We start from the raw sequence: 25,132 nt of genomic DNA on the forward strand, positions 1-25,132 counted from the left end.
GGAGAACAAGATGGAAGATCTCCGGGCAAGGGTTCGCTTTGATCACGACGTGAGAGATTGTAACATTATGTGCTTCACGGAGACATGGCTCAAAGCAAACACTCCAGACCACGTAATATCTCCGTCGGACTCCTTCTCAGTCTTTCGAGCGGATCGCACAGAAGAATCCGGCAAGAGCGTTGGAGGAGGATTATGTCTTCTGACCAATTTGTATTTGTATTTATTGGTTTAAAATACAGAGACAGTGCATATTAAGGAACTGTGCAAGGAAGGAACTGTAAATATGCCAGTTTAGCCAAGTTGGCTCATTTTCAACTGTAGGCGAGCTCCAGCGGCGTCAGTGAGTTTGCTGATGTTGTCGTGAGTTTCATAACAACACTAGCGGATAGCATTGTCCCCACGAAAAAGGTCCGGGTCTTCCCGAACCAGAAACGGTGGGTTGACAGTACTATCCGAGCGGCTCTGAAAACTCGCACCACTGCTTATAACCTGGGCAGAGCATCAGGAAACATGGAGGAGTATAAGGCTACAGTCTATAATCTGCGCAAGGCTGTAAAACTTGCTAAGAGGACATACGCTGACAAGATGGAGGCACAAATGGCCCAGAATGACACGAGAGGTTTATGGCGAGGACTACGGACGATAACTGACTACAAAGTCAGCACCCCCTCAATGGGGAGTGCCGACGCCTCTCTTGCGGACCAGCTCAACTCCTTTTACGCACGGTTTGGTGCAAACAGTAGCAACGCTAGCTCACCGGCTAACAACGTCACTGACGCGCCAGCCGTCGTGGAGGGGGGGGGGGGGGGGGGGATAACAGGACGTATACTTAAGTCCTGTGCTAACCACTAACCAGACCCTGTTAGCTCAGAGCCCCTCTTTCAACATAACAAGCATTAAACAAAATGGCCCAGTCATCTATTCACTTTTGTTTAATACATGAGGCGTTGTCTCTAATGTTATCTAGCTACTGATAGCTCCTAATATCATCCTGGTGCTGGCTGGCTAACTAACGTGAGCTAACGTTAGCTGCTAGCCACAATGCTATACTGTTATACTGGCATATTCCATTCACGTTAGCATGTAAGCTAACAAAATCGGCGCCGATGAGACTAAACTCCGCTTTTGGTGTTCAATTGTGTTGATGTTAGTTTTGTTTCATCAACAAATGAGAGACAGAACACACAGTGAATGTATCCGTTTTGTTTATTGCACGTTCTTTGCTGAAAAATAAGTGCTACAGTGGCTAAATAGCTCAAGGAGGCATTTAAAGATGGCGGCTTGTATATATATTTTTTTTGCAGGAAGTGTATTGGCACGTTCAAGTTCTGATTGGTTGAAAATTGCCTTCATGTTCGCCACCTACTGCCACCTACTGCTTTGGCATTGTACTACATCACTGTGCTCAGGAGGCAAAACGAAGTGCTCAGGTTGCAAAACGAATGTCTAACTCGGCTGCCACTACGTTGCGACCGGGAAAGCAAAACTCATTTTGAAAACTAAACGAAAAACACCCTAGGTGTAACTCCAGCCTCAAGGCCTCTGCATGCTACAGCAAATTCAAAGCAACTTCGACACAACATCGACAAAGCAACGGTGTTGCAGACACTCTACCTTTATGCTTCTGCAAAATCAACGCGCAGCCTATGTAACATTGTACCCCGTATGTAGCTAGGTTCCCTAGATAGATGACGCTTCCCTTCTCAACCAACCCATTGATAAAAGCAGAAAAATAAGTATATTTTTACTTCCGGGCGGGGGGTTTCAAAATAAAAGAGCGAGTCTAAAAGCACCGTAAATACGTTTATTTTTTACAATATCTAACGTTACACGAACCTAAACTAATCTAAAGTTAGTTTAGGTTCGTGTTAACTTTGGATAATGTACAAAATAAACGTATTTCCGGTGATTTTAGACGTCGCTCTTTTATTTTGAAAACCCCCGACCGGAAGTGTTATAGTGTCTGTTGCTAGCAGCTTGACTTTCTGTGCTTTTCGAGCTAACGTTACCGTAACATCATTAGTTTCCAATGGAGAGGACCTCGGCTCACATGCAGCTCAAACTACCTATTGGAATAAATTACTTGATTGATGTTTAACTTGTCCCTGTGTGTGTCCAGTCATTTCGACTAGCAAACGTTGTATTTAACGTTACCTCAGGACGGATACCATTGTATTTACTTGGTTAGCTAATGTAGCTAATGTGGATAGCATTTTGAATAGACCCAATGCTAGCTGGCTGGCTACATCTTTATTTACTAAATTATGGAGGCTTTTTAATCGTCAAGGTAAGAGGATTTGTCATGATCAACTGAAGGCGTATGCTATGGAACAATGTGCTTGGGTTTTCAGAAAAAGGCGAGCTATGTGACGCTGATTATTTAGCGTCAACGCTGGCTTCAACAATGGAGGATATTATTCTCTGCGGGACTAATATTATTCTATGACAGCCCCGCCCCCATTCGCTAACCAACCAATCACTGCTACGCAATATCAACGCAACGGTTGTTCAGATTAGATTCTGGGGACATGTACGCAACGTCCAAGCAACACAGTCTACAAGACCCTCTAAAACAACCGCGCTGAAATCGCGCCGATGTTGTGTTGCAGTTGCTTTGAAGTTGCTGTAGCATGTAGAGGCCTTCAGGCTCAGCTTCTTCCCCCAGGCCATCAGAACATTGAACACTGATCTCTCCACACACAAGCACACATGAACACATACACACACACACACACGCACGCATGCACACAGACACACACACAGATGCTACCAAATACTGTCCCTGGAGGGTCCGCCCTTGTTTTTCAGACTACATTGTACTTCCCCTTTCCCTAGAGCCATAGTTGACATCTGAGCCTCTAATTAGGGGTAGGGGTGTGTCCATCAGCTACTCCATGGTGATATGCCTTGTTGATCCTTGTGTGAACACAGAGTTTCTTCATTAGTTGGACTAGAGCTAGCGGAGAACCATGTCTCTAACTGAAAATCCTCTCTTCTTCCTTTACCCCAGTTCCACCACCCTGCTGGTGGTTGTTCTGTTCCTGCTGGTCTTCTACCTCCTCTCCTCCAGCTCCAACACCCAGGAAAAGAGGAATGAGCCTCCAGGACCCAGGCCACTGCCCCTGCTTGGTAACTTACTGCAGCTGGATCTCAAGAGACCCCACAACACCCTCTGTGATGTGAGTAACATTTTTGGATTAATTGATTGTGTTGATACTTTTAGAAGAGTAGCCTGATGACTATGGGTTGAGTGCAGGTGTGACTCGATTAGTGTCTGTGTGTGTGTGTGTGTGTGTGTGTGTGGTGTGTGTGGTGTGTGTGTGTGTGTGTGTGTGTGTGTGTGTGTGTGTGTGTGTGTGTGTGTGTGTGTGTGTGTGTGTGTGTGTGTGTGTGTGTGTGTGTATGCCTGTATGCGCGTGTGTACGTGTGTGTATGTCCCAGTGTGTGTGAGTGAGAGATGGGAGAATGGATTGAGTGGGGAGCACAAGGGGAAAAAATCAAAATTGTTCATGAGAGTGACACTGAACATTCTGTAGATCTGTCGATTGAATGTGAAACCTCATGAAAAATAAAAAGATTTAAAACAAAACTAAAGTTTATGGCGTCCTCCATGGACCTGTTGGGGCGGTATGCAAATTGCAGGGCGGCCTGGGTGTTGGGGAGGGAGGAACATACCACCTTCTGGGGAAATACTACCTCTGGACTACTAACTACTACAGAAAAACTTGAGTAACAAGTTTTTCTACAACTCAAGTTCAGACCTATGTTACTCTATTACGTTAGCACTAAAAGTGCATTTTTTCCGGACGGTTCCCGGTTCAATTCCCGCTCCTCCCAGGCAGCGTGTAGAAGCGTCCTTGAGCAAGACACTTAACCCCTAATTGCTCCCGATGTGCAGGTTGGCACCTTGCATGGTTACCTCTGCCATCTGTGTGCGAATGTCTGAGACTCTGAGTGAATGGGTGAATGTGAGGCACAACATTTTAAAGCGCTTTGGATAAAAGCGCTATATAAATACACCATTATTATTATTATGTATTTGCCAAGGAGCCTTTGTAGTAATTCTGAGGCCTTAGTTGCCACATACCCCTGGAATCAGCCTGTTCAAACGAAGCTCCACCTTATCCCTGTACCGCCCCTCCATAGGTTGTAGCGCGCCGCCTTGTGCTTGGCCATGTTGCCTGTCACGAGCCCGGCGTTGTAGGCTGAGGTGCGCGCATTCAGAGCGAAAATACCAACCTGCTGCATTGATTGGATCCATCACACAGTCACACTTAGCACTGTTGTTTGGGAAGTATTTAAAATCCTCTCAGGGAAGAGATATGTTGCTTGAGACAGGGGATCACTATGGTGGCTTCACAAACACTATCAGCAAATTCAGATGATCAAAGACATCAGTATTTGCTTGATCAAGGCGCCTGCCCCACACCTCCAGCTTTCAAGTGAATGCACTGATCCTGTCTGCCAGGTCAGGTAGGTGTTTGTCTTTACCTTGAAGCTGAAGATTTAATTCATTCAGCTTTCCAAATTCATCGCTGAGATAGACCAGTTTCATCATAAAATGTTCATCACTGAACTTGTGAGCAGCTTCTTGCATAAGAACACCCGAATCTCCTCTCTGAGTTCAAAGACTTGTGACAACACTTCAGTCAAAACCTTGTTCAGCTCAGGGGCACCCCACACTTTGAGAAACACTGAGATAAAGTATAATTAGATGATTCTAAGATAAATCATATGAGATTATTTATGACTTCTCTGCTTCATTTTCCAGCTTTCAAAGAAATATGGCTCTGTATTCACTGTCTACTTTGGACCCACTAAAGTGGTGGTCCTGGCAGGATATAGCACTGTCAAGCAGGCTCTGGTCAACCAAGCAGAAGAGTTTGGAGACAGAGCAATCTCCCCTTTTAGTAACGATCTCAGCAAAGGACATGGTAATATTGACATTACTTATCAAATCTTTTCAATTCATTGTAGAAGTAAATAAGTAGATTATTATTGTTATTATTATTGCTATTGTTGTTGTTGCTCTTGTTATACAACTTTATTAAAATGTACCAATTCAAATGATCATAATTAAAAAACATCTGTTCATAATTTATTATAATTCTACTTAATTTTGTCATCTTCTTTTACAGTATTTTATATTTCCATTTTTTTCTTGTTCTAATACTATTGGGTCAGTTTGTACGGCATTGTACCTATTGACTCTATATTTGATATTTCACACAGGAATTCTGTTTGCAAATGGAGACTCTTGGAAAGAGATGAGACGATTTGCCTTGACTAACCTCAAAGACTTTGGAATGGGCAAGAAAGCAGCTGAGGAGAAAATCATAGAGGAATGTCACCACCTGATCAAAGTGTTTGAAAGGCATGAAGGTAGTTAATTAAAATCTATATCATACATACTGTATTTTATAAAATTGTATTTCATTTTTCACTTTCATTCTCTTTCACTGCTGTTTCTTTTTTTAACCAGGGAAAGCATTTGATACAACATGTCCAATGAATTATGCAGCTTCCAATATAATCTCATCGATTGTGTATGGTAGCAGATTTGAATACACTGACCCACAATTCAAAGGCATGGTGGACAGAGTGAGTGAGAACATTCGCATTGCAGGTTCTCCATCAATACAGGTAACCAAAATGTTTATGCTTTTTATATGATGCTGTTTTAAAGGAGATCACCATCCAGATTGAGATTTAAAATATGTTATTTCTTTGGTCTAGATGTTCACAAATCAATATTTGTGAATATGAGTGTGGAAGTAAGATTACATTTCTGGAGCTGCTCCATAGACAATGAATGGTCGACTTATTTTGTAGACCTACAGAATGTTTGTTTGAGTTTTTAAATTAAACTTATTCTCAGTCCTGTTTGTTCTCAGTTTTGAAACATCATTACACAGTACTCATTACACAGAACATTCTCCTGTGTGATTTATACCTGATGATATCACTCTAGTTTTTAGCTGTCATCAACCAGCTAAACTGGCTAGCTAGTACAGTTATAACATTAGTGAGCTTAAGTCCAGCAATTTTGTGTCTCATTTGATATTATTAAATTGTTGTATTCTATTAGATGAAAATAAACATTATATCAGTGTTGGCTGCCCTGCTCTCGTTTGAAAACCTAATTTAATATACATATCATCTGACAAAGGAAATGGAATTCAAAGTGAACCACATCTTGATCTTGTTTGTTTTATATTCCCCTTAACACATTGATGGCCACGGGTATTAGACGGACCCACTCTATAAGGCCAGCATATCATAATAAGGTTTCATTGTCCGTGAAGCTGTTTGTAGAGCTAAATCTATACTTTATATTATTGCTATCTGTCCATTCTCATTGTCAATTGACACTATAAACCGTCCCTTCAAAATGGCTTAAAGAAATAATTTTTTCATCAATACGTTCCCATTTTATAGCGTCTTGAATATGAACGTTATATGGGATTGCATGGTCTGGTATTTCCTGCAAAACGAGATACATGGCTAATAGCTAATAACGTTAAATCGAATGGCGTTTCGGCCCTACAGAAGCTAGAGCTAAAAATCTAAATGCATATTGTCGGTATCATGGTCCACCATGAATGCATGAAAGGGGGGGGGGGGGGGCGGGGGACGTTGTTTCTGATTATTGATTACCAATAACGCCGTTAGCCTCAGTAGCCAAATTCGCTGATCGCCTGGTTGGGTATGATAACAAGGCCTGATCAGCGTGTAATTTACGTGAAAAAGCTCTTACTGTTGTCCGGTTGGACTGCAAAAAGGATTTCCCAGTTATCGATCGCCATCTGGTAGATCGATATGTCCATTGGCTGATGATATATTCCTTTACTGCGTACTGAATTCCGCGTCCCAAAACGTATTCCATGCTACATGCTACACGCATAGATTCATCCTAACAGGAAACTCCATTCAAGATAATAAAAAGAAAATACACCGTTCTGCCACAGGGAACACTGCATTATCGAGACAGCGCCCCTACGAGGATCTGGGCGGTAATGCACTTTTCCGAATTCCAAGAGTAGGGTAATTCTGCAGTGCCGCTCGGTGACATTGACTAGGTTATTAAAATGGTATAAAAGCCAAAACAACCTAGCCACGGATATGTCCGTGGTTGGCCCTTTAAGCATGGCGCCGAAACACGGACATGTCCGTGGTTGGCCGGGAGTGTGTTAATCCTCATCTTTCTTTTGCTTATTATGTTAGTTGTACAACATATTTCCATGGCTGGGATATTGGATCAAGAACCTGAAGCTGGTGAGGAAAAACATTGAAATAACCACAAGGGATGTGAAGGACTTGGTGACACATCTGAAGGAGACTCTGAACCCTCTGATGTCCAGATGTTTTGTGGACTCATTTCTGGTCCGCACACAGCAAGAGGAGGTATGTTGCCCAACAACACCAGCTAAATTAAGAATTCCAATATTTTATTTCCATGGCTTAGAAAAGTGCTATCAATATTTGTACATGAACTACACTCTCTCAAAGCCAGACAGAGAAGTAAGACTCAAACTTTTGATCTCATCAGGTATATAGTCTGGAACTCCTCCATTGACAATAATGGGATTTTGTGGAACCGCAAAATATTTGTTAGAGAATTTATACCCAAATGCTTTATTCTATAGTAGTGTTCTCAGTTCTGAAACAGAAAATGTACCCATATACTCAGAACACTCTCCTGGGTGTTGTCAGGGTCCCCTTTAACACCTTTCCCAATTCATGGTCTATGGAACAGCTTTAGGCCATGTCCAGACGAATTTCGGTCATATCAGTCAAAGTATTTTATCGTTCGTATGCACCTTTCATCCACACGGAACTGCGTTCTGGGAGCCTGAATACGCTATTTACTGAGACCGGCTCCCAGAGTGGACAAATCTGAAGACGCCCCCCTTGCGTCGCCATCTTTACAAGCCTATACGCGTCTTTTCCTGAACCGATGACTTTATACAAATAGTATTTTTACAACAATTAAAAAAAGAAAAGAAAAGAAAGACAAAGAAGAAAACAATAAAAAAGAGGTAGATGCCTCAATTCTGTGGGGCATCTAGTTTCTCTTTCAAATATTCTACAAAGGTACTTCAGATATTTCCAACCCTATCTGATGAAACTGCTGAGGCATTATGGTATCCCAAAGAAAATCATCACTCTGATTCAAAACACCTATCAAGGAACATCATGCAAGGTTTTACATGCAGGCCAACTGTCAGAGAGTTTTGAGGTCAAGACCGGTGTGCGTCAGGGATGCCTCCTATCGCCCTTTCTCTTCCTCCTAGTCATAGACTGGATTATGAAGACCACCACAAAAGGAAAGAAAAACAGCATACAGTGGACCCTATGGACACAACTGGATGACCTCGACTTTGCTGATGACCTGGCTCTCCTGTCACACAACTACAACCAGATGCAGGACAAGACAACCAAGCTGGCAACTACATCCCTTGAGACTGGGTTGAGAATAAACAGGAAGAAAACCAACCTAATGATGATCAACACCTCTACCAACAACACAGTCACAGTAGGTGATGAATCCATACAGGAAGTCAACTCCTTCACTTACCTAGGCAGCATCTTGGATAAGAAGGGCGGCACAGACGGCGACGTCACAGCCAGAGTAGGCAAAGCCATAGCAGCCTTCATCATTCTGAAGAACATCTGGTCCTCCAAGGACATCACCATGACAACCAAAGTGCGGCTCTTCAATTCAAATGTAAAATCCGTCCTTCTCTACGGTTCAGAGACTTGGAGAATGACGAAAAGAACATTGCAGAAGATACAGACCTTTATGAACAGCTGTCTGAAACGCATTTTTGGGATCCGGTGGCCAAACAAAATCAAGAATGAGGAACTATGGCTGAAAGGAAGACAGGAACCAGTGGAGAAGCAGATCCTGAGACGAAAGTGGGGATGGATAGGCCACACTTTGAGGAAACCGTCTACCAGTACTACACGACAGGCCCTGACTTGGAATCCCCAGGGGAAGTGGAAGAGAGGGCGGCCTAAGAACACCTGGAGGCGGGACACTGAGGCGGAGCTCAAGAGACAAGGAACTAGCTGGGGGGAGGCAGAAAGGACAGCCCAATGCCGTGTTGGATGGAGAAAAGTCGTAGAGGGCCTATGCTCCATTGGGAGCGATGGGCCTAAGTAAGTAAGTAAGTAAGTAAGTAAGTAAGTAAGTATCTGATGATCTGTGAGGGGCAGCCTCTTTGATTGGTAACCATACATTTTTAGACAAAATCCATATATTTTAAAAATAGACATTATGTTGGGGAAGGACTTACAAGGGTTTGTTACATACATACGCAGGTCATCTGCATACAAAGACAATCACAAATCTTAGTTTTAACTATAGTTTTGGGATTTGAGAGAGTTGTTTGTGTTCACTAATATTCTTAGACCATATAGGAAAAACATATTAGAATTTTTTAATTGAGCGTAGTTCCCCTTTAATTCAAATTAAATGTGTACAGCATTGCTGCCCACATATATATTGTATACATATATGTTTCCAATGTTTTCCAACACGTTGGTCTGGTCTCTGTTTCTCAGGAATCTCGCATCCTAGATTCTCACTACCATGAGAATAACCTGCTTTTCTCACTGTTCAACCTATTTGCTGCTGGAACTGACACCACAGGAACAACACTCAGATGGGGTCTGCTGTTCATGGCCAAATATCCACTAATACAAGGTAAGGATCAAGATAAATGCATTGCAAAAATGTACATTCAATTCACTGTTCAGATGTAATCGTTATATATGGTTAAACTATTCATTTATATTATTATGTACTAAGATGTACAGTAGGCACAAGGAATACGGATGGTGCGTGATATTGTCTAAATGTGTCTAGGTACAATAAAAAATATGTTAACTGTTAGTATGCTTGTATAACAAGCACATAATGTCTGGTAGCACTATAAGTTTGTTTACATTTCAAAAAAAATAAAAAATAAATATATTTTTTTAAATGAATCATATTATGGAGAAAAATAAATAAAAACTCCATTAACAAATCTATAAAAAAAACATTTAAATGAGGAAATTATAAAAATGCTAATTACCTTATAGCTGGTTGGGGTGCAGTATTTTCAAATGGAATAATTTTCTTCTTGACCATATTTATCTGTCAAATAAAGAACCATATAAGTCCATTTCAAGATTTCAGATAACTGATGCTTTAAAGGAACTCTCCAACATTTTGGAGTATACACTTATTTGCCATCTTCCCCAGAGTCAGTTTCATCTCTGTGCGTCCAATAGGACTGGAAGCAGTAGGGAGCAGCTAGCCTAGCTCTGTCAAAAGTGAAGAAATACTTTGTGATACTAAAGTGAAGAAGAACAACAAAACTGACGCATATGGGTTCATTTATATCAATCTTCCCGTCTGACTCTGGAGAAGATAGCCGTGTATTTCCCAAAATGTGTTCCTTTAAAATCTTTTAAAAGATATTTATCCATCTTACCTGGCTCGTCCATAAAATCAAACTGTTAATATTAAAGTCAACATTATGGTCATTATACAGAGCTTCTAAACACAGAGGTCACAAAATGGAACAGGTTTACCCTTGCCATAATAGGTAGGCCTAACAGGTGTCCTGCTGATGGAAACCCTCCCTGTCGCGTCCTGGTGAGATGATGGAAACCCTCCCTGTCGCGTCTCAGCATTCAGTAATTGACATAACAGGACCAACATAGAAACTAATGGAATATGAACATAGACATTGGCTTATATCTGTATAACAGATATAACAGTCGTCTGAAAAAGGCTTTTCTTCTTACAATCATTCCTTTACTGTCTCAGAGTTTCCTTCCTTGTCAAGTAATTTAACAGTCACTTCTTCCTCTCACTCAAAATGGCTGCAGAGGCTTTTGTATCCATCAGTCATCCAATTATTTGGATTGACTATATAACTAAATGTGGGATAATCAGAGAAAAAGGACTTAAATGGCCCATCTTCAAGCGTTGCATGGGTAAGTCTAAGAGAATAATCAAAGACTCCAGCCACCCAAACAACTGCCTCTTTGAACTGCTGCGGTCAGGCAAGCGATACCGGAGTCTCATGGCAAGCACAGAGAGACTCAGAAGAAGCTTCTATCCCCAGGCCATCAGGATGCTCAATGACAATAACACTATGTAACAAACCATCAAATATACTCACAGCACACACATCCACACGCACACATTCACTTTAAACAAACAACTCACTGCAGCACCCACTTTACCCACTTTAGACACTTATCACACTTTATATTTATTGGTAAAGAGATTTGCACTACAACTCATACCTCATTACACCTTACCCGGCCTAAATTGTACCTCATCCCATTTCTGCATTGTACTGTATATTGTATTGCAACTCAGTTACCTTTTCTACTCTGCATTGTATATTGTATATATGTATATTGAACACTTGTTTACATACTTGACTTCTATTTTAAACTTATTATACTTATTTTATACTTATCTATTTTTATCTAGCACACTCTCGGGAGCAAAACAGAGAGAAGCATTTCATATAAAAGTATTCTGTATTTTTGTATGACAACAAGAAACTTGAACTTCTGAAGGGTTTAATTAAGTAAATTAAATAATTAGTAGTGCCTATAATTGATTCCCTCAGAATCACATGTGGCAGAATGGCAGATACAGGCTAGTTTGTTTTACTCCCTTGTTTCTTCAGACCAGGTTCAGGAGGAGCTGAGCAGGGTGATAGGAAGTCGTCAGGTCCTGGCAGAAGACAGGAAGAGCCTGCCCTACACTGATGCTGTCATCCATGAGACCCAGAGACTGGCCAACATTCTCCCCATGTCCCTCCCTCACACCACCAGCCAAGATGTAACATTCCAGGGGTTCTTCATCAAGAAGGTCAGATATGGTGCTGACCAACAAATTCAGCACATTGGTCATTTCAAAATGAATGTTACTTAAAGCAGCTTTAATGACTATTTTCTGACAGTAGTTTTCACATTTCAAAACCTCTCATTGAGTTATAGTGTCCTGATTGATCAACCCTGCGCCACCAGCAGCCAATCTGTTGTTATTCCATTATTTATTTTCTTTGTTGACAAAACCTGGCCCATGTGTTAGCTCCACCTAATTTATAAACCTATGCGTTTAAAAAAAATTATTTTCCCAGCAAATCTCGTATATTGTGCCTTTGATGATACAAGCATGAACTTTGGCACACTGTTAGAGCATGTCCTAAGGAAGGCTTTTGGCTATAGGGCCATCACATAATATTTGACCTATGGATATATTTTCCAAAACGCAACCAGTAGCTGTAGATGTAGTAGATGTTCTAGAGACCACCTAGAATCTTGATTATGATTGCTAATCTTAAATGTTCAAGGATGAGGAATGCAGTGGTACTATTTACAATTTGCTAGCAACTACAGTACCTAACTAACTACATCTATTTGGCACTCAGGGAACTAAATAATAGTAAAAGGCTTTCTTTTGGGGAAAAGCGTTGTTTACAGTGGCAGCCTGCTGCCCTCTAGTGGTCTGAAAATAATTATTGCAGCTTTAAAAAGTAGAGTAAGAGTATTTGCCAATGATCATCCTCTTTTACTTGTGACAACAGGGGACAGCTGTGTATCCTTTGCTGATGTCGGTTCTTAATGATGAGAGTGAATGGGAGAGCCCTCACACATTCAACCCTGCCCACTTCTTGGATGAGAAGGGCACATTTGTAAAAAGGGATGCATTCATGCCCTTCTCTGCCGGTACAGTAGACCTACATTGTCATATCATTGTCAAATTAAATAATTTCCAAGGATTTTGATGCATTTGTCATTTGCTTTTCAAAACATTATACACGTGTACTACACTGTATGCATTGTAAATATAATAATGTGTTTTTGAGGCCATACGTCATCGATATCCCTGACATCTGTGCATAATTCTATTTCATTCTCAGGTCGCAGGGTGTGTCTGGGGGAGAGTCTGGCCAGGATGGAGCTCTTCCTCTTCTTCACCTCCCTCCTGCAGTTCTTTCGCTTCACTCCTCCACCTGGAGTAACGAAGGATGAACTGGATCTGACACCGGCCGTGGGCTTCACCCTCAACCCCTCCCCTCACCAGTTGTGTGCCGTCAGCAGATTATGAGAGGGACACTGGAACCAATGATCATTGTCCTCCACCAGGGGGCAGGATGACAAGGGATAGGAACCCTCTTCTTCACACAAGCAGGATGAAAAGGGATAGGAACCCTCTATCCCCCCTTGAACGGCCCTTCTATGGTTTCTCTCCTCCACATTGCCTGTGGTGCATTTTTTTCCTATTGCTAGGTTTTAGTGAGTTTTTTCTTACCTTCACGTGGGGTATGTCTGGGAGTGTTGCATTCATTTATTTTATTTATAAAAAAAAAAAAATTGGACTTCATGGTGTTTTTGTTTTGTTCTTGATTTATTGTGATGTTTCCCATGAGGACATTAACGTGTGTTGTCGGGCCTTACAAATAAATTGGAAAAGGAGACATCGAGAGGCTTCGTCTCTGACTTTTATCGTCACTTACTTACGTCCTGATATGATGTCCTTCCCCTAGACCAGGGGCGTATCTAGACCCAGCACTACAGTAGGGCACAGAAGGGCACCAAAAACGATGAAAAAACTTTGGCCGGTTTTGGCCGTTTTTTTGGGCGAAATGGGTGGATTTTGTAACTATTTTTTTTTTTTTTACTTTATTTCGGTTTTAGGGTTAGGTTAGGGTTATGTTATTTAATTATTTTGGGGAGCCAGCCCCCCAAACTCCTGAAATGCATAGAAATCTATGAAATAAATAAAACAATCTGACATTTATATTAAAAAGAGCTAGCCACGGGGAGCTCCAGTAGCTCACCGCGTATCTCGGCGCTATTTCTGCGTCGGGAGGAGCCGTGCTGCGTCACGGTTCTGGTTGACTCCGAGTTCGATTCCCGGACCCGCCATCATTTGCCGAATGTCTTCCCCTGTTCTCCCTCCCGTTTCACTCTACAACTGTCGGTCATGCTTGACCAGAAAAGCGATAAACGCTAAAAAATAAAGTTTAAAAAAAAAAAAAGAGCTAGCCACCCAAACCCCTAAAATACATACAAATCTATGCATTTTGGAACAGTTACTATATATATAGTCAAGAAAGCATTTAGTCATACTTAAAGTTTAAAGTGCTTTACTTGCATTGAACATTGCATTGAACATTGAACATTGAGGAGACATCATTAGAAAGCACAATGTATGTTTCCATAATTACGCAGATGACACACAATTGTACATCTCCGCTAAACCAAATTATCACACAGCTATAAACTCCATTTCCGCCTGTCTCTTAGCAATAAACAAATGGATGACGAACAACTTCCTAAAATTAAATGAGGGCAAAACTGAAATCCTACTAGTCGGTCCTATAACAAAAAGAGAAATGTTACAGAGCAATATGGGGAAACTTACTCCTTGGATCAAACCCGAAGTTACAAGTAAGTAACCTACACTGGCTTCTGGTAACATTTAGAATTGATTTCAAGGTCCTCCTCCTTATATACAAAGTATAAACATTGTGATCATCTACTACTGGTCTATTGAAGGTTCCAAGCCACAGTCTAAAGAAAATCAGGGATGCAGCCTTTGCCAACTATGCACCAAAGTTATGGAACACACTACCTATGGACATTAGGGAAGCTAGATCTCTTAATATTTTCAGAAATAAGCTAAAAACGTACCTCTTCACCATAGCCTTCTAATACACCCCGCTGTTGATTGTACTGTAGCACTATTTTACTCTGGCCATTCTATTGCATAATTTTACTATCTATTCTACTATTCTATTATTGCACTGTATTATTGGTGTGCAAACCAGTCAACTTACAAAAAAGAGCCTGTTGGAGGATTTCAACAAGATAAATGCAGTGCAAAATATTTCACTATAATATTTCAAAGCGAAGTAAAAAATATTATAATAATTATTTGATCATGTTAAATGATCATTTGATCATGTTAAAAAAGGGAAAATAAAAAACATTTGTTAAAAAAAAAAAAAAAATGTATCAGTGGGGCACAGATGATCATCAGTAGGGCACGTGCCCTACTGATAGTGGTCTAAATACGCCGATGCCCTAGACTTAGTTTGGAGGAAGGATATACCAAACTTGGAAGTAGATTTTGATTGGGATGAAGTCGTCACGCAACCCGGATCATCAACAGATTAATCTTAATTTTATTCATAGGATTTACTTAACTCCTAGACGTTTGCACCTAATGGGGCTTAAACAAGACCCTCGATGCTCCTTGTGTTTAAACTGTGATATTGGTACATTTATGCATATGTATTGGGAATGCCCTCCTATTAAGATATTCTGGGAAGAAGTAACCACTCAATTATCAGAATTTTTATTTCTGACCATACCTGTACTGCCTTCTGTATTGTTGTTGAATGATGTTACTCAGTTATCAACCTCTGTACATGTAAAGAGACTAATTTTGTCCGGTCTCACGGCTGCCAAAAAGCTGATAGCATCACGCTGGATTCAACCGGATAAAATGTGCCGGAAGGTATGGGTTCTTACCTATCTCTATGTGATTTATCTAGAGATATCTACCGCAGGAATTTTAGGTGTTAATGAAGCCAGCATAGCAATCTGGTTAGATGTGGTGGAGAAGATAAAGGATAGCATATGAACTTGTAATCCCTGGCGTTAAACGGAATAATGGATGGATAGTCCAAGAGAAGGAGAAGGAAAGAGTGAGGAAGAGCAAGCAAGAGCATATGTATTGTATTGTATTTATTATGTGTATATCTTTTAATCTACATTTATTTTGATTTAAGTACTGGACTGTCATTATTGTTATTATTATGTCGGTCATAGTCCTGTGATTTATTGTGGATTTCTACTGTTAATGTATTGTGTGTCTAGTTTTATGTTAAAAAAGGGAAAATAAAAAACATTTGTTCAAAAGAAATAAAAAATAAAAAATTGGATTTGATTTTGTATTCTTCTTCACACATGTTTTGCAACTTGCTCTGTAGACTTTAGGTGGAAAATGACTTTACCTACTACACCTCCTTTGTTCAATTTGGATATATGTATAGCTCTGTATATGATATTTGATATTCTGAGCTATCACTTAGTTGGTTAGCAAAATCAACATTATAAATTTATTTGTAAGGCCCGACAACACACGTTAATGTCCCCATGGGCCGGACACGTCTTCTTTAAACAAGTCAAGAAGAAACATAACAATAAGTCAAGAACAAAACAAGAACACCATAAGGTCCAACAAATTTAAAATAAATGCAATGCAAATATGAACTCAATGTCACTCTGGTCAGAGTTAAAGGGGTACTTCACTGGGAAACTTACATTTAACTGAACACATTTAGTTAGACATTTATTGAGAGTTCATTATTAATTACACAATTAAGCTGTAATTAATATCCCTTGAAAACATATCAAAATAATCAAAAACTGTCCAAATAAATTAATGTGTGCACAACTGTTTAGATTATTGTGAGCCTGTAGCTGATCTTTATCACATAGATGGGAGAGGAATTTGCTGTCATTGTCATTTGTGTACCATTAAGTTGGTTTACAATTTCTTTAATAAAGAAAAGCATTTGTTATTTTTCTTTTTTCCTCTGGAAGTGAAGCTAACATTTTTCATTATCAGTCATGTGTATTCAAAATAATGTTACATTTGTGTAACAATATATACATAATCTGTATGCTGCATACTATATTTTCTTGAATAAAGAAATTACAAATACATTTCAATACTTAAATTTTATGATTTCTAAGGATTTCTATATGAAGAAATACAAGTTTAATAAAAGTCACAGACAAGAGTCGTGTCCTTAGCTGAGTGAACGCAACATTCTTGGATGCCTAGGCACACGCATTTACACAGACAACCAAGTTGCCTTTCACTTTTATTCAGTTCCCCATGTGTTCCAGAGGCATGCTCGCCCATATGATATGTGAATTGTTTGTCTACCGAATTCCTTGCAAGTCTACCCCTGTATCTGACATTTGTATTTGTCAGCTGATGTGCAGGCCACTTAAAGGGGAACTATCTTATAAATGGCCTTTTTGAGTGTTTAGCATTGTTTCCTAGCTATGTGAACTTATATTAATATGATCTATGTCTCAAAATTCTCATATTGGCGCATTCTTCCAATTCTCCTCTCACAATATTCACCCTCACTGAACTGAGTCATTTGAAAATGTGCCCTATATGTGATGTCATAAAGACACCGCTGCATGTTAATGTTCAGGCGAAGACGACGCTGCGCAGTGGTTTAGCCCAGGCTCAAAACAGCTCGAGATCTTGAGGTAGAAAAATGCTGTTTTTGAGGACTTGATTAGAAATACAAAACAATGAATAAAAAAAATATATATATTACAGAGGTGTTCCATAGACTCACAGGAATTGTGTAAAAGTGCCCAAATAGTGAAAGAAATAGTAAAATAGTTCCCCTTTAATAATAATGCAGGACCTCTTTAGAGGTCTTTATTCGGCATGCAATGAACTGGACATCAATGGGAGCGGCACACACACTTCTCTCTGTAACCGCTTGTATAATAATAGCTTGGATTTATATCGCATCTTTTAAGAAACCCAAGGATGCTTTACAAAGCAACAAAAACCCCACATAAGATATATGCTAAATAAATAACAGTAAAGCCGTAGGGCTTTGTGAACAGTAAAGGACAGGGAGACGACTAGAGGCCGTAGGGCTTTGTGAACAGTAAAGTGGGGGCCAGGTGAGGGTAGTGGGGGCCAGGTGAGGGGGGAGGTAGTAGTGGGGGCTAGGTGAGGGTGGAGGCAGGGTGCGATCCACGGGGGGAGCTGGGTCCGCTATAGCTCCCCTAGATCAGACATCAGCTCCCTTGGGGGTCTCTAAATTACTGAAAATAAATGCTACTTTTGCCATGCATTTCTCATTTTTCTGTAATTTTCTGTATCATCATCGTGTATAATAATAAACGTATGCTATTTTGGATGTATGATTAATGATTTGCGCACTAATTCACACGTAATATGGCAACATGCATGCTATTCTTGCAATTACCATTCGGAGCGCGGCGGCGCTGCAGCCTGCACGCACGCACGGCACAAATCAAACTTGACCCACTTTGTAACCTGTGCTGTGACTTGTTGACACAGTGATCGTTTTGACAGCCAGTAAATAAGGTCACTCAGGAATGCATAATGTCTTCAAAACGAAAACAAGTAAGCCTAACCAATTTTGGTTTCACGAAGACAGTGAAGCTGACAGAGCAGCAGGAGGCGGGATCACAGGCGACGCCGTTACAATTACACCTGCTGCTGGTGCTGCTCCGGTGGAGACTATTATTAGTATTACAACGCCCGGTGACCGTGCCGGCGCCTGCGGTCGTATCAGAACACAGGATAGGATACTGTAGACAGTGTTGGATGATGATCTATCATCTATCTAACTAAATGGATACTTTTTTTTTATCATGGAATGTGCTGTGGAAGCCCAGACCGTCCAGACGGCCGGACCTCAACAAGTGAGTTGTCTAGTATTATGTGTTCTGTAGTTACTGAAACTGATTGAATATATGACAGGATTCAAAAGGTTTATTTGTCACATACATACATACACAAGGCCTACAGGCTACAGGCTACATTAACGTCTGCGATCACAGTATCCTCCAACAGTCTGACTCCTACCTGAGAGGGGCGCCGCGCACCCCCCATTATTTGGCTCACCCAAAGACCATGCTATGGTTCGCACACTGGGTGGAGGTGGTGGTGGGGGCCATGTGAGGGTGGTGGAAGTGGTGGTTGGGGCCAGGTGAGAGTGGAGGTGGTCGGGGCCAGGTGAGGGTGGTGGAAGTGGTGGTTGGGGCCAGGTGGCTTCTGACATGATATTCTCAGGCTTACTTGTTCGCTAAACTTTGTGTCACAGCAGTGTGAGAGACTTCCATTTATAAAGCGAAGGGCCTCTCCTCTGTCCTGATTCTCCTGGACCTGTCTGCGGCCTTGGACACAGTCAACCATCAGATCCTCCTCACATCCCTTGCAGGAATGGGAGTGGCTGGCTCTGCACTGGCATGGCTGACATCCTACCTCGACAACCACTCCTACCAAATATCATGGAGAGGGACTCTTTCCCACCCCCCGCCCGTTCAGACGGGTGTCCCCAAGGCGTGAATATTTTCGGCAACCATCTTGTGTTTAGCGTTTCTCTGATTGGCCACTACGCCCATGTGACCGCGGCAGCGCGAGAGAGCTGCAGCGCGGAAATAGGCTGTCTATTGCCTCGCGCTGCAGCGCGGAAATAGGCTGTCTATTGCTATTCTCTAAGACAAACTCTAACCTTAACCAGCTCCTTAACAGCGCCTAAACTTAACCCTTCTAACCATAACCAACTCCGAAACAATGCCTAACCTTAACCTTAACCATAACCAACTCCGAAAGAATGCCTAACCTTAACCTTAACCATAACCAACTCCGAAAGAATATTGCCATTCTCTAAGACAAACTCTAACCTTAACCAGCCCCTTAACAGCGCCTAAACTTAACCCTTCTAACCATAACCAACTCCGAAAAACAATGCCTAACCTTAACCAACTCCGAAACAATGCTTAAAGTTAACATGCCTAAACTTAACGGCAAATGAATGCACGTTAAAAAAAAGAAGAAAAAAAAATGAAGGGAATCGAACTTGCCAGCAACGGACCGTAGGATCCACAGCAATGCAGCGCTGCCAGTTGAGCTAGTTCTGGATAGTAAAAAAGGGGGGATTACTGCTACATAATGCTGCCGCGTCGCCGCAGGGGCGTGGCTAGACGCAAGTTGGGCGTGGCTAGACACAAGTTGGTTGCCTTTAATATTTAGGCGTCCCCCAGGGCTCGGTCCTTGGACCCCTCCTCTTCTCACCCATTATCACGTCTCATGCCTTCTCGTATCATTGCTATGCCGATGATACTCAACTCTTCCTCTCCTTTGAGTCCTTTCCTCCCTCAGATATCCATGTCTCTGAGTGTCTCTGTTCTGTCCGACATCTCCACCTGGATGACGACCAACCACCTAAAACTGAGCCTATAGGCAAAACAGAATTGCTTCACCTGCTGGCCAAATCCTCCCCGCTGACCAACCATGTCACAACAACCAGAATCGTTGCAACAACCAGAACCTTCAGATTCCTCCTGAGCAATGTCAGAAGGATCCGCCCCTTCCTGACAAAAGAAGCCACCCAACTCATCTCTCGTCTCGTCTACTGCAATGCACTTCTTGCTGGTCTACCGACCACCGCCACCAAGCCACTTCAACTCATTCAGAACGCAGCCGCCCGCCTGATCTCCAACCTACCAAATTTAGCCCATGTTACCCCACTTCTTAGGGACCAGCACTGGCTCCCCATCGCTGCGAATCCGCTTCAAGGTGCTCTACCTAGCATATGCGAACGAAGGGAACAGCTCCCGCCTAACTCCGGTCAATGGTCTCTGTAGCTGAGGGGTACAATTCCCTGACTGTATTGATAAGTATGGTATCATTAAACCACTACCGCTTTATGTACTTTAATTACTGGCCATACAGTACACGATATATGAATATGATGAACACTTCCCACAATGAAATCGGTTCCAAACAAAGGTATAATCAAGTATTTAATGGAGCAAAAGGTACATAGGATACTTTACATTATTCTTTGAATGCACTTGTAAGGCAAAGGAGTATGCGTAGGCAAATCAATAACGAATGTCCATTCTCTGGTTATGCAGGAGGTAATTATACAACCTGAATCTTAGGGAATTATATCTATGGTACACTAGTAATATAGCGGGAGATACTGGAAGGGGTTCCCCCTGGTTGTAAGCCAGCGGGGGTAGAAGATCTGTCGGTAGTAGGACGTCTGGTCAACGATGACTAAGGAGACCTCAGGTACAGAAGCCGGTGCAGTAGCCTCTTGATCCACAGACGAATACAGCTTGGTTCTCTTGTAGACTGTAGCTCCACAGTGAAGAAAGCTAGTCGGCCTCAGGCTCTCTGAAGCGCCGACTCGACTTGACTCCTCGCGGGGTAAATCCAACACGTGCAGGCGTCGGCGATTATCCGCTCCATAAATTACAGGACCAAAGCAAATATATTCCAGCCGCAAAGGGCTATGTAGTCATCGGGTAGATTAATCCAGTGTACATGTCCATACGGTTCTCGTCTAGGTCTCCTCGGGTGAAAGTGCCATGTGGTCAGCCCAGCCTGGATAAGAACTCTAGCTAATACGAGGAAGCGTTGGAGATGCTGGTCACTGTAGAACTTTAACCGCACGATACACTATACACAAATAGACTATTAATGACTTAATAGAAATATGTCGCACTCGACGGTATAGCGCCAAACTCTGACAATTCAGTTATTAATTCGCACGCGGTCTCAATGCTCTATTCTGGGGCCAAACAGGCCATACTTCACCGCACGTTGTATCGTGGGTGAGGCTTCAACTTATCGGTAACATACTAAATGGACGAAGGGGCTTCTATATTCACCTGCGCCGTATTTATACGCACGGTAAACAAACTAGTTCCAATCTCATTTCTGTCGCGTATCCCTGGGCAAGGCCGGGCATGTCCAGACACATCTTGACGGTGACTTTGAACCTGGCTCCGGAGGCCGGTCCCTGGCGCCGGTGGACCGCTGTCCAATAGGAGAATGAAATATTATGGTCTGGGCTAAAGGGATATTCCGTGTATATGTACAAGGAATATACAGGGGATATCAAACGATATACAAATACTATGCAATATATATCAATAAATAAATATATATATTCGGTTTAATCTGATCCTTTGTAACAGCCGCCCCCTAATTAGTCCCACCTAATTAGCTAAACAGAGACAGATTAACCGCACTGTCCACTACTCAATGTCTGTTGTGAGGGGTCTGTCAGTTCACAAAGTCATGGGGTCATGGTCGTCATCGATGGTATCGGGGAGCCTTGGCAGTTCTATTAGCCTCGCCACGGGTCGGGTGTAGATCCGCCCTTGGACGAGCACTTCGGCTGCTCGGACCTTTCCGTCGGCACCGGTGATCACTTTGCTTACGCGGCCAGCCGGCCACATAGCTCGGGGTAGTGACTGGTCGATAATCATGACGACTGTTCCTTCTGTCAAATTGTCTCTCTCTTTCACCCATTTCTGGCGGGTCTGTAGAGACGGTAGGTAGTGGAGTAGGAAGCTGTTCCAAAACTTGTCAGCCAATACTTGACTGTAACTCCACATTCTTCGGCCGTTCGCTTCTTCAGGCCTGTACATTGTCTGTGGTAGCGCGGGGTCCAGCCGCTCCATCAAGAGTGTGTTGGGGGTGACTGGGTCGACATCTGCTACATCACTTGAGACGTAACCGAGGGGCTTTGAGTTCAATACTCCCTCGATCTCCGTGAGGACTGTCATTAGGACTTCTTCCGCCACGGTCTGGGCCCCAAGCACGGCGTACAGGGCTGTCTTTATTGAATGTACTTCTCGTTCCCAAGTTCCACCGAAGTGAGGTGCGTTCGGGGGATTAAACTGGAAGTCAATCTGGTATGGAGCGAGGTGGGTCTTAAGTTCTGGGCCCATAGCTTGGAAGCTCTCTCTCAGCTCTCTTTCTCCGCCTTTGAAGTTTGTCCCGTGATCAGACAACAATATAGACGGTTTACCTTTCCGCGATGTGAATCTTCGGAAGGCCATAAGGAATGAGTCTGTGCTCATGGTTGGAAGGAGTTCTATATGCATCGCTCGGGTGGTCATGCATTTGAATACAATACCCCACCGCTTCTCGGTTCCTCTTCCTTTCTTTATATACAGCGGGCCGAAACAGTCCATACCGGTGGAGTGAAAAGGCTTGTTGCCGAGTCGGAGGCGACAGGGAGGTAGGTCAGCCATCCGGGGTATACTGGGCTGCGCTCGCCACTTACGACAGTCTAGACAGGTTCGCTGGAAGCGCCGCACTGCTTCTCTCCCTTGCAGTATCCAATAACGACGTCTGATCTCCGCGAAGACTCTCTCTGCCCCGGCGTGATGCACATCCTCGTCGTATTTCTTTATGATCAGCTCTGTGACCTTGTGTCGGCTGTTTAAGACTATCGGGTACTTGACGTCATCCGGTAAGTCTGGAGCTCTCCGCAGACGACCACCCACTCTGATGAGACCATGGGCGTCGCTCTCGGGGGCTAGGTGGAGCAGTCTGCTGTCTGATGGGACAGGCTTTGCTCCCTGTAGACAGTCTAGCTCATCGGGGAACGAGTCTCTCTGGGCTCGTTGTAGTAGAAGAAGTTCTGCTTCTTCGTAGTCAGCTGCAGTAATGTCAGTAGTGAGCTGAACCTCTGGGTGGTGCCACAGGAATGTCTTTAGCTGCGCACTCTCTAGGGTGAGGCAATCGTCTATGTCGGGGTCTGTGGAGACGAGTGTGTTCAATCCACAGAACATAGATTTCTTGTTTTCTGCCTCCTCTTTACTCGCTTCCCGTGGGGTGGGTGTAGGCCACTCTTCTTCCGGGAGCTTGAGGAACTCTGGCCCGTCACTGTATAGGTTGTGACGGGTGAGGTCATCCAGGGACATTCCCCGGGTGATGACGTCAGCTGGGTTGTGTTTTGTGTCCACATACCTCCAGCTTGCTACTTCTGTTAAATCTTGAATCTCTGTGACTCTGACTCCCACGAAGACCTTGTATCTGCACGAATCAGACCGGATCCATGTGAGTACTGTCGTGGAGTCTGACCACAAGATTGTTCTTTGCACCGGAATGGTGAGTTCACGTTGGATTAACGTGGCGAGTTGCGCTCCTGCTAGGGCTGCGCAGAGCTCTAGACGCGGGATAGATTGTTGCTTTCGTGGGGCTATTCTTGAGCGAGCCAGGATGAAAGCAGTATGTATTTCTCCTCCCTCCTCTCGGGCACGCAAGTAGGCCACCGAACCGTAGGCTACTTCGGAGGCGTCGCTGAAGACGTGCAGGTCCATCTGGCACGTCTCCGGCCTCACTGTGGGTGGGAAGTAGCTGCGGCATATGTTAACACCTGGGAGTGAGCTGAGTTCCGTCTCCCACTCTCTCCATGTGGATGCAAGGTGTTCGGGTATGGGGTCGTCCCAGCTCTGGTCCTTGTCCCATAACGCTCTTACAATCATTTTTGCCCTGGTGGTGTAAGGTAGAATACATCCCAACGGGTCATATTGTCTGGCGAGTGTTCTGTATACACTCAGTCTGGTGGTCGGTAGTGCAGTCGACCTTCCCTGCTCCTTGGTCAGGGGTGTGTGTTTATAATGGAGCGAGTCTGTTTTGAAGCGCCAGACTAGTCCTAATGTCATTTCTTGGGCTTCTCCTGGGATGGTCGCCATCCAGGTCTCGCTGCTTGCTGCCTTGTCCTCGGGGGAGAGGCTGCGCAATACTTGCGGGTCGCTGCTGGCCCACTGCCTGAGATCAAAGCCGCCTTTGATCAGGGAGGCGCGGAGCTTGAGTAGAAGGGCCTCGGCTTCTTCTGGCGTCGAGACGCTTTGCAGACAGTTGTCCACGTAGAAACTATTTTCTACACTTTTTCGGACCTCTTCATCAGCTGCTGGGTCCTCTGCGACGTGTTTTTGCAGTGCAAACGTAGCACAGCATGGGCTGCATGTGGTTCCGAAAGGGAGGACTTCCCATTGATAGATGGCTGGTTGCTCATCCCCGATCCTCTCTCTCCATAGGAACCGCAGCAGGGGCTTGTCCTCCTCCACTAGTCTCACCTGCAGGAACATCCCTTTGATGTCGCCGCTGATGGCCACCTTGTCCTGGCGGAAACGTAGTAACACGCCTAGTAGGGAGGGGCCGAGTGTTGGGCCGGGCAAGAGCTCTTTATTCAGATTTTGTGATCCGATCTGGTAGCTGCAGTTGAACACAATACGATCCTTGCCGTTGTGGTGGACTTTGTGGTGCGGCACGTACCATGATTCGGTCGTCTGATCGGCCTCTTTAATGTCAATTTCCTTTATGTGTCCCGCTGTGATTAGCTTGTTAATCTCAGCGCGGTACACAGTCTCTTGAGCGGGGTCTCTGGCTAGGCGCCGCTCTGTGTTCAATAGATACCGCTCCGTCGCTTCTTTTGGGGCGTGGAAGGTAGGCATACCCTCTCGCCTCAAGAGTGGAGTTGCGTATCTCATC

General features: G+C 43.3%; 1 protein-coding gene across 1 annotated transcript; it reads left to right on the top strand.

Annotated features, from left to right (window-relative positions):
- Positions 1-2,967: 2,967 nt before the first annotated feature.
- On the top strand, positions 2,968-13,217 carry LOC311240856 (cytochrome P450 2K1-like). Its single transcript, XM_084329449.1, has 9 exons — positions 2,968-3,179; positions 4,772-4,934; positions 5,233-5,382; positions 5,483-5,643; positions 7,225-7,404; positions 9,568-9,709; positions 11,703-11,887; positions 12,606-12,747; positions 12,942-13,217. The coding sequence occupies exons 1-9, from the start codon at positions 2,970-2,972 to the stop codon at positions 13,127-13,129; spliced, it is 1,521 nt and encodes a 506-aa protein (XP_084185575.1). The 5' UTR covers positions 2,968-2,969; the 3' UTR covers positions 13,130-13,217.
- The last annotated feature ends 11,915 nt before the right edge of the window (positions 13,218-25,132 follow it).

This window comes from Notolepis coatsorum (assembly GCF_963971535.1).
Source record: "Notolepis coatsorum genome assembly, chromosome: 14".
In the NCBI taxonomy this organism is placed as follows: domain Eukaryota; kingdom Metazoa; phylum Chordata; class Actinopteri; order Aulopiformes; family Paralepididae; genus Notolepis; species Notolepis coatsorum.

Coding starts and splice junctions, on each gene's coding strand:
- LOC311240856 (XM_084329449.1), top strand. CDS start 2,970: ATGTCTCTAACTGAAAATCCTCTCTTCTTCCTTTACCCCAGTTCCACC. Junction 9,710..11,702: donor CAAATATCCACTAATACAAG/GTAAGGATCAAG, acceptor TTGTTTCTTCAG/ACCAGGTTCAGGAGGAGCTG. Junction 11,888..12,605: donor AGGGGTTCTTCATCAAGAAG/GTCAGATATGGT, acceptor TTGTGACAACAG/GGGACAGCTGTGTATCCTTT.